At 52.5% G+C, this 10,443-nt stretch overlaps 1 protein-coding gene across 1 annotated transcript; it reads left to right on the top strand.

Moving 5' to 3' along the window:
* Positions 1-1,806: 1,806 nt before the first annotated feature.
* Positions 1,807-6,395, top strand: LOC149362606 (uncharacterized). The gene is made up of 2 exons (XM_089568342.1): positions 1,807-2,793; positions 6,338-6,395. The coding sequence occupies exons 1-2, from the start codon at positions 1,844-1,846 to the stop codon at positions 6,393-6,395; spliced, it is 1,008 nt and encodes a 335-aa protein (XP_089424468.1). The 5' UTR covers positions 1,807-1,843.
* Positions 6,396-10,443: the final 4,048 nt, after the last annotated feature.

Here is a 10,443-nt window from a genome sequence, read left to right as displayed (position 1 = left end):
GTTTGGCGGAACTGTCCTTCGGTGCGAATCATGAAATCCTCCATGCGCTGCATTAAAGCTCTTAATTCTTCGGGGTTCACTGCTAAGGGGGTTGGAGATCGTTGCACTTCGGCCGCCGGGGTCGGGGGCCGCGGTACGTGCCCTGTTCTCTGAGCCTGCATCTCTTTAATGAGGTCATCGATTTTTTTTTTCGGAGATGGGCATTCTCCTCTCTTAGTGCTTTAATTTCTTTTGAGTTACGCGTAATATTATCTTGATCCGACTGCGGAATCAGTGGGTTTGGAGAGCCCGCTCCCCAGCTCACCTTGACGCCGCCCTTCTTCTGTTGTTTCTGCTGCTGCTGCTGCTGCTGCTTCGGCTTGGCCGTTGACCGGTTGAGCGGCGGGAAAGAGTCATCCCTGGATCGGGTCTGGCTGCGATCTCGCACGGTGCTACGACCTCGGCTCGAGGAGCGGCCATGATCCCGCTCCGAGCTAAGCCACCTGGGTCGGCGCTCTCGACTCAGGCGCGGGTTCCGCTGCTGCTGCTGCGGTTGTTGCTGCTCATTCAATGCATGTGGACGGACGCACTCCACATCGGCTCCGTGTCTTTTCGAAGATTCCGACCCAATTTTAACGTGGGCCACCGAAACTTTTCGGCTACATCGACGGATAACGTGACCCGCACCACGGCGACACCACTCTTGAGCCGGTAGGCCCATTTTTTGGACTTTTATCGGAATTTTGAGTGGCCACCTGCGGCCGGGAGCGCTGAGCCTAGCGTAGGCCTAGCGCGCTCCCGGAGCGGCCCCGTGCGGTGCTTGCGTGTCTAGACATCGGCCAGCATGGAATCTCGGGACGCTGACGACCCTATCATGAATGAACCTACCCGGACCTTGTGGGAATCCTGGCTTTCCGCCGTCGCCTTTGCGCGGCTAGCCGGCCTCCCGCGTTGTTTCTCCTCTTTCCCTTGCTCCCGCCTCAGGCGGTGGAGAGGCGGCTGGGTGACTAATCACTGTCATTTAGCCACAGCTCCGCCCCGGCTCCCCAAGGGCCTTTGCCATTGGCGCCTTTTGGCGGGAATTTGGGACCCGCTTTGGGCGGCCGCGCACCCCGCGACCGTCCGAGCGGGGACCAGAGAGAGAGATCCCTCCGAGACAGCGTAAGGTGCGTACGTTACTGTTTGTCCGTGCCGGCCTTTGCCGTTCGGACCAGTGCTTACTCGAGCTCGCTCGCACGTGTCCTCTGACCTGCAGCGGCTCGAGCCTGTCCAGCGGGGTCCAGCGACCTCCGACAGGCGTACCTTGCGTTGATTGCCCACTCTCTCTCGCAACCGGCCCAACGGTCGACACGAGAGAGAGATCACAGCACTGCCGCGGGGACATTCTCCTGCAGCGGCGTGCTAGCGGCGCACATTGCTCGAGTCGCTTCGTGCGCGCAGCGGAGCCTTGCTCCTCGCGCGCCCCCGGGACGGGGTGACGATTGAGTGCGTGTGTACTGCTGAAGGACGACGTGAATAAACGTCTCCTTTGTGAACTTGGAGGCCTATTTCTTTGCGGCGAATCGCTCTCCTCCCTGCGGAGGTTGAGTGCGCCGCATCGGTGTCCCATTGTGTGTGTGGTGACGGCTGATCGGGGCCCTTCGCTCGCGCGAAGCTCGAACCCGCGGTGGGTGGTGGCCTGTGTCCACTTAGAAACCCACAACCTTGGCCTAAGGTTCGGCGAATATTGAAGGTACGGACGAATCTCCTGCCGCGCCGCCGGTCAATGCGAGCCCCGGACTCGGGGACGCAGTGACCGAGGCCATGGAGACCGCCACCGCAGCGGGACGACGGGGCCGACATCGACCCACTGCAAGACGAAGACATGGATCGTTGGGAGCTTGTTTCTTACAAACGGCGCCTAAAAAGGAAAGGCTCGAAGAAAGGCTCGAAGGGGCCAGGCGATCCCCGGGAAGAAGCAAGCAACAAGATAGCGCCGACAGCCGCAGCTGGCGGAGCAGAGACGCAAGCGAGTGGCGTGCCGCGCTTTACATTAAAACCACATCTGGCGGGAGCGCAGCGGCAGATAAGGCCACGTCCGCCGCCGCTACCGAAGGATGATATCAAGATCATTTATCGCCCCAAGGGAGGCCTGAAAATCAGCGAAATCCGTGTCGACCAGGCAACGCAAGCCCTCGTCGCGGCCAGCGGAGGAAAGATCAAGGAAGAAGACTTCATCATGAGACTCCGGCCCGGATCGAACATCATGATTGCGAGCACGCCCGACCTGGACATCGGCGACGTGCTCAGGAAGATCGAAAAGCTCACGATCGATGACCAGACCTATGCAACCAACACCTATCCAGCCTATATACCGGACGACCTGAAGCGTGCGGTAATACACAGCGTCATGCCGGGGCAATCACCGGCCCTACTGAAATCAAGGCTGCGGCTTCGATCCCAAGGAGTGAAGATCCTGGAAGCGAGAATGCTGGGCAAGTCGGAAACGGCGCTCATCACGTTCGACGGCCCGTATATCCCGCAGTGGGTCATCTACCGCTCCGGAGAATTCAAGACCTACCCATATCGTCCAACGAGGCAGATCTGCTACGTGTGCGGAGAGCAAGGCCATCGTTCGGACGTCTGTCCAACGCCGAACACCAAGCTCTGCAGGACGTGCGGCACACACGACCCACCAGAAGGCCACCCGTGCAAGGCCAAATGCATGGTGTGCGAAGGCGACCACGTCACCAGGGAGTGCCGTCGACGCCTCAGGACTACTGACGAGCTCCGGGGCAGCACGACCGGCGGCCGGCAGTCCCGGAAACAACAATGGCAGCAGCAGCAGCAGCACCACCACCAGCAGCAACAGCAGCAGCAGCAGCAGCAGCAGCAAACACTGCAATATCCCAGCAGACCTCCTTCATATGGTCTGGACTTGTCCACGACAACACATGCCAACACCCACACAAGATACCTGGGAGGCTCGTCTACGCAGCTCTACCCTAGACGACCAACGAACGCTCATCGGTCTCGCTCTAGAGGCTGCCAGATTCCAAGGAGTCTTGGCCGACCCCTAGATCGGGCCTTCGGCCCCTTGACTGTTTTAATAAATGTTTACCAACCAACCAACCGCTCCGATATCCTTTATGTCGACGCGGCACAAAATTCTAAAGCAGGATATTTCACGGCAGTCGCAGCCTATGAAGACGGCACAGTGGGGGCCGCCGCCACTATCCGAACTAATTCGCCTGCAGAGGCGGAAGGAGCTGCCATCGCACTTGCTCTGGCCCACTCCACCATTGACAAAAACATAACCGAAATTCGCACAGATTCCCAGGCCGCGTACCGCCACTACCTCAAGGGAGTGGCGACGTCGGCAACACATCGTATTCTTACCACGGCCACCACTCTCGACCGAACAGTTATTCTGTTGTGGGTCCCTGGGCATGCCTCGATCTCCGGTAATGAGCGCGTTCATGCGCTGGCCCGAGAACTCTCCTCCCGGACCCCGGATGATCAGGCACCCAACCCTGCACAAGAACCCCATCGGTCCTCTCTACATATCACCAAATCACCACATTTTACAAATTGAGCCGCATGACACTGCCACCACCCCACAGTACCTTGTCGCCCTTATCCAGCGCCACATGGCGACAATTACAGACAGACTGCTTTATTTCACCCCACCGTCTCTCATGCTTTCACCCCACCTTTCCTCCTGATTGTAACACCTGTGGCGTGCCCAGATCCACACTTTTCCACTACCTTTGGGAATGTCCTTCCCCAAAGGCAGTACCCATCCCCATCCCCAATCCCACTCATTCTTCCTGGGAGGCTGCTTTACGGACCGCTCAGCCCGCCGGCCGGAAATGGCTGGTGGATCGGGCTTTACGTAAAGCACAAGCCCGTAAAGCACAAGCCCGTGGACTCCTGGACCAGTAGGGGACCACCCTGGAAGATTTTTTTTTTGTGTGTAATAAAGTGGTTTCCATCCATCCAACAGTTAGGAAGGAGGAGACTTGGGGAGGGATGGGCAGTGAGGTGGGAAGGGGGATAAGAGGGGAGACGATTGAGGTGTCCACTGTTCCAAGAGGTTTTCCCTCTGGTTCAGGTGCCCACCGAGATTTGTGAGATACTCATTTCCTTTCCTCAGAAGCCAATTTATCAATTTTACCCTCTGCTTTCCAAGCTCCCGCTCCATTGGTTTTGCAGCTGTGTGCGACATATACTGCGCATTTCCTTTCCTCAAAAACCAATTTACCAATTTTACCCTTTGCTTTCAAGCTCCCGCTCCATTGGTTTCGCTGCTGGTTACAACGGACAACGGCGACGCCGCGAAACGCAGAAACAGGCGCCAAAGAGCTGCGCTCTAAAAATAGCTGAGGTTTAACTACTGTTGAACCTGGTTAGAGAGCGAAAGCTATGGCGTATCGGGCAACTAACTATTCGCGGCTTGGCGTCGGTAACGTTGAGTGCGTTGCGGACACTGGATAGGCAGCGCGCCCGCTCTGCCAGTTAATGTTCGATCACGAGTTCACCCAATAAACGCTGCGGCCTACGTGTCTGCCACAACATTGTCAGCGCTAACGCGTGCAGCCCACATATCTCTCTCATCACCCCACGTACAGCCTTTGTCAAAAGTTTGGAGCCCAGGGGGTTTGCTTCTGAAGCACACTGTCTTGTTCGTAATGCATCACCAGCGCTCCAAATTTGCTGAAGGTAAGAAGATTTCTGGTCCTGCCTCCTGCGATGGGTAGGACTTCCACTAATATTACAGGAGTCCTACTGCGAGGCTTAGAAACAAACGCTCTGGGCTCTGAACTTTTGACAAAGACTGTACCTATACACTCAATTCAGGCGTCCACTGACCCAGGAAGCCAGTTATGCGCACTTCATTTCCTTAAAATCATCGGAGTCTAAAAATGAACGCAATGAACGCCGACGGCCTATGGATTTTTTTTTTTTGAGGGGGGGGGGGGGAGGAAACGGCGCAGTATCTGTCTGTCATATCTCGGTGGACACTTGAATACTTACCTGGTGCTGAGTCTCCGATGGTCACCGCGCCGTAAGGAAAGGGGTAAAGGAGGGACTGAGAGAAGAAAGGAAGGAAAAAGCTGCCGTGGTGGAGGGCTCCGGATTAAGTTCGACCACCTGGGTATCTTTAACGTGCACTGACATCGCACAGCACACTGGCGCCCCTTGCGTTTCGCCTCCATCGAAACGTGGCCGCCGCGGTTAGGTTCGAACCCGGGTACTCCGGCTCAGTAGCCGAGCGCCTTAACCACTGAGCCACCGCGGCGGCTGCCTATGGATTCAGTGCCATGTTTCTGCCACAACGTTGTCTATGCCAACGCATGCAGCGCACATCTGTCACTAGCGCCACGTAGCTTGGAGCACGACTGACGTGTCCATTGTCCCAGGGGGCCAGTTATGCCCTTTTCCTTTAATATCGAAGCTCCCACTCTTAATCGGTTTCCCAGCTTAAAGCACGATTGAGGTGTCCACTGTTCCAAGAGGGGAGTTTTGCGCCTTTCTTTTGCTTTCGAAGCTCCAGCTCTTCATCGGTTATGCACCTTTCCTTTCCTTTATCTGAAGGTCAAATGAAGACGAAATCTCCGGACGCGGTGACCTTGGCTTTACTTAGCGTGGTGAAGCTTTCGCTTAAAAATAAGCCCAGGCAATAGAATGGCATTGACTGGGCAAATTACCAAAATAGGTGTCATTGGCTTCTCGAGATGGAGGGGAACCTGGCTGCCAGGTGTCGCATGCACATCTCCCATCTCCATGCAGACACCTGCCATGTCGAGAAAGCACTGCAGCTGGCCAACATAGTTAGCCCGGCCAAGATGAAATTCATCTGTGAGAGTGGGTGGCGAGAATTTTACTTCATGTTGCCATGTCAGGTGTCTGGGACTTGGTTTCATACTTTTTACAAAGAAAGAAACAGCTGACATTACTTGGACAGTGCAGCGAACTGCTAGTTCACAACTTGAGGAGTTTTTTTTTCGAAATGAGCCAAATCCACAAACCGAAAGTAACACAACCCCAACTGTAGTGGCAAGCTAAGCCAGTCAACTTTCCTTTAAAAAACAGATCAGAACAAAATGGGTCAAATCACACCAACTGAGCTAGCCCGCAGATCACGTTTCAAATCGAAAACGAGGCAAATCCTTCCACTGCGTGGATCGAAATGAGCCAAATCCGTTCAACCAATAGGAGACTGACCCGGAGACCACGTGATTCAGCCAACATGGCAGCCTCCTTGTAGGCTCGTGCCGGCGGTACAGAGGCTAGAAGGTTTTCCTAGTGTCGCGACCGGGCCGGCGCAGCTGAAATAACTTGCTATGCTTAAGGCAGATGGCGCTGCCGCCCGCAGGCGTGCGGGCGGGCTCAAGAAGCTCCTATGGGTAGTGCTCGCTGGTTCAGCCGGTTGATCGTGTGTGGGTTGCTATCACTGCTTTTGCAAGGCGTTAAAGTGTTAAATACAGTGCAAACACTGGCATAGGTTCTCTTCTCATTTAGATTCGACACGGACTAGCTGTAACACCAACAGTGTGCCGCGGCATGAGCAAATGCAAGCGTCACGTCGGGCCTCACCTACTGCGCTGTAAAGACGCGTAAAAACGCATTTTGTACATGATACCGAAATGAGAAAAGGAAGCGGCACAAATTGCAGGGTGGAACGTCTTTATTACACAAGGTTCCATGACAACAATGTACTAATGCCTTTTTTTGTGCGAAGTGCCCAGGCGAAGTGTGCGAGGCTACTGACAGCGCCTCATTTTCAGCAACTTTTTCTTTTCTCGCTGCGCGCCGCGCTCTTTGTTTACCGACTTTACAAGGAAATGCATCCTAGTCAAGGCGTAAAACTTGACCACTTCTGTCGTAATTCGACGTCCATGCTCCACGCAGCCCACACCTTGAAGCTCACGTCCCTGAAGAAAATGCAGAAAGCTGACCATGCTATCTGCGTGTAGCTCATTGCGGCTGAAAAACACCGTAAATGCGTCCTCAAGCTTAGCTATGTGCTGTTCAATTGGCCTTGATGGATAAACTAAGCCTCCATGGTCAAAATTTCGAGTAAGTGAGGCATTGTTTGACTCGGCTTGCAAAGGCGAAGTGCTGAAACAAGTTGCACATTCGGGGCACGGAAATCTTTTAAGGATTTTTCTTACAACATACCCAGCTACATAAAAAATTAGTCTGCTGTCACTTTTTTTGTCTACACAGCCCTGATGATCGCTCAGGCTGCTGTGCTCCTCGAGCAGCTCTGCAGCAGAAGCCAAGTTTCCGCCATCCAGTAAATTATCGACAAGTTCAGTTATTCGTTCATTTTTTTCTTTGGGAACATCAGATGGTTGCAAGAGGGCAGTCACGACTTCTGCAGGTACGTTTGCTCGTTTTGGAGGCTTTGCGAGGCTGTAGAAAAAAAGGTTGTTGATAATTATCAAAAACTGCCCCACAGTTGGATGATCATTGCAACCGAAGCACTGGCGCACAATCCCAAATACATTCTCCATCCTGTCTTGGCTTAGGTTTGCAGTCAACAAGTACTTGTATTGCAGCGACGTGGTGAGGTATTTTACAAACGACAGTGTGCTTTGCAGCGTTACACGCAGCCCAAGGGCAGTTCCTGCACTTAAAAAGCCGCCACCATACTGTGCAGCATGTTCCTCCCATTCCTTGAGAAAAACAATGAACTCATTCAAAAACTGTGCACTTCTTGAATCAGCACGAAGGCCTTTTGATGGGATTCTAGATGACATTATAAAAATTAGTCTTTCCATTAGTTTTACAAACCGTTCTGTCGGTTCGATGTTTCTGACGTTGTCCCTTTGCAAATGGTCCCGGTAAAAGAAAATACTCTTTAGTACCTCCTGACTGAACAGCTGAAATGCAAGGTTTACTCGCATTTTTTCGAATGCGTTTGGATGCACATGTGATTGGGTGATGTGTGGCATCACCTTCAATGTCACAAATCGCCCGCGCGCACTTGCCAACTGGCTGGGCGAACGGCGCGGCTTGCATAGCGCGCCAAAAGCCGCACGCCTGGCAGCTGCAGCGCCACCTACGCTGTGCATCCAAACCGGTTTCACAGGGGCCCCTTGAAACGGCGGCCGTTCACGACACTAGGAAAACCTTCTAGCCTCTGTACCGGCGGTGCTCGTGCGTGATAGCGCGGATGCGTGGTCTGTTTTGCGAGCTCTTTTGTTTTTTCAAGACTTTTGCTTTGATGGACTTAGTTCCGCATGGATTGCGATGGGTATGAAGAGGTCGGTGAACGTTCCCTGGAAGGCGTACTGTACGGAAGTAATGAGATCAACGTCCAACCTGCCTTTCAAGATTACTGAAACGAAGGTTTTTTACATTCAGAGAAATGTGACAGGCCGAAGCCCTCAAATTAGAGCCGAACCCCACTACAGGGTTTCGGTGTCTAATTTTGTATCGGTCCTAAAGAGGGGAAATACCCTTGTACAAACACCGAAATAGTGCGAGCTGTATGCACACCACCTCAACGAACTGAAGGTGAGAGACGTGACCAACCTTCTGGTGACTCACTTTGGTGTGTCATAGAAAGAAAACGAAGAACTTGCGTATTTTGAGGCTGCCTTTCGTCGCTGTCAAGAAAAGGAGCCCATGGCAGATTGCGAAGAAGGCTGCTTATGCTGCCAGGAAGACAGGCCTGCTATCCATGTACGAGTGTAAAGTGGGTGACGCATACTTGTAATTTTTTTTTCTGCTGAAGTCACAGCACAAGCATTTTTCCATATTGTTTTGAATGTAACCTGAAACATACTGCAGTAATAATAAAGTTTCGAGAAGAAAGCTGGGTCGAATCTAATGCTTCGCTTCGATATGAGCCAAATCCAATGTTTCCATTGTTGTATAGGCCAAACTATGCACGTAAATTTTTGGCGATTAATGCTGTTTGACTGCTCTATCTGCCCCATAAAACTTGTGAGGTACTGGGTTAAATAGCAGCGCATTCCTTTCAGACAAGAAATTATGGCCTTGTTCTAACTTTGTTTTGGTGGATCTGGCTCATTTCGAAAAAAAACTCTTCACTTGTCTGCTTTTACTCAGCGGTAAGGGTCCCGTGTTGCAGAAAAGGCAGCAGTGGCGTTCGTGAGCGCAAACTCCCGACTGGCTGACAGGGTCATGATGTCACAGCCACATGACCTCGCGAGGGAATTCCAAACACCCCACAGCTCATGCTGAACACGACAGGCGTGGAATGAGCGATTAAAGGGACCCCGAAATGATTTAGATGGGCATATTCCAGTTCAACAGATCTTTAGAGGTGGTCTTTGTGGGCATTCGAACCAAATTTGAAAGCTCTGCATAGAACCTATAATTTGTAAATAATTTTCAAAAATTGCTGCCTGCAGTAGCTCGTAACCGATTAGGGCGACACACCTCACCACGCGTCCCCTACCCCGATGACGTCAGTGGGGAGAAATGCACCCAAAACACCATAGGGAAAGGCGGGAGGAGAGGGCAGAGGCGCTGGCTAAAAGGGCCCCGGGAAATTTAGGGGAGGAGAGGTAGCCAACGTCGCAGCCAGTGGCTGGTCGGTAGTCGACGGCCAAGGTGCACCAGTCGCTGCCATTAGTAGAAATGTAGATATGGCTGAGGAGGTCGCAATAGTGCTCGCTTGCGCCGGAACCAAGGCTAGTTTGATTCTTAGCGACAGCAAAACTGCAATCTGGAACATCGGAAAGGGCAGCGTCTCGCCGGAAACGGCTCGCGTCCTGCCCGCAGCCAAAATCGATCGCACGATCACCTTAATTTGGGAGTAGGGGGCCTCCTGCATAGGTGGAAATAGTTTTAATCATCATCAGCCAGCCTTCAAGCTCGCCCCGACTGCCCGCTGACGTCATCAAGGCAGGGGGCACGGAGAGGTTTCAAGCTACTGCGAGCAGCGTTTAAAAATTTCTACAGGGTCCACGCAGTGCTTTCAAATTTGACTCGAATACCCACCAGGACCACCTCTACAGATCTGTTGCACTAGCATATGCCCATTGAGATCATTGCAGGGTTCCTTTAAAACATGACATGTAATGCAAATTAAAAGTCGCTGCATGTGTCAAATGACACTACTTTATAAAGTAGTTGATTTCACTGTGTGAAAAATTTCAAGAATTTTAGGTGGGATTCAAACCCACACCCATTGGGTCGCAAGCCAGACACCCTACCAACTAGGGCACATTTGTATGGCTTGGGAACAATGCTCCGATTGCATGCTAATGCGTGCGTAATTCTTTCTTTCTAACATACCATACTGTTGGCCAAATGCTAGTGCACTCAAGCTATGTTCAAGTGAAAGCACACTTTTGACAGTCTCCTGCTTCAGACCTAAACACTTTTTGCCCTCAGAGTTTGGCTCCATCACTATTGCAGCAACTGGCCAAGCAAGCAAAAAACAAAATTACTACCTCTGGCGATGCAAACTGCTTCCTGCGACTAGCACACCACATGTAG

This window comes from Amblyomma mixtum, chromosome 2 (genome assembly GCF_055824585.1).
Source record: "Amblyomma mixtum isolate Tamu chromosome 2, ASM5582458v1, whole genome shotgun sequence".
In the NCBI taxonomy this organism is placed as follows: domain Eukaryota; kingdom Metazoa; phylum Arthropoda; class Arachnida; order Ixodida; family Ixodidae; genus Amblyomma; species Amblyomma mixtum.
Note: the sequence above shows the minus strand (reverse complement) of the source record. Positions and strands in the feature narration are given on the sequence as shown.

What these genes read in the sequence shown, in the direction of transcription:
- LOC149362606 (XM_089568342.1), top strand. Translation starts at nt 1,844, where the DNA reads ATGGATCGTTGGGAGCTTGTTTCTTACAAACGGCGCCTAAAAAGGAAA. An exon ending in CAGTCCCGGAAACAACAATG is followed by an intron (nt 2,794 to 6,337) that starts GCAGCAGCAGCA and finishes TGCCGCCCGCAG; the next exon opens with GCGTGCGGGCGGGCTCAAGA.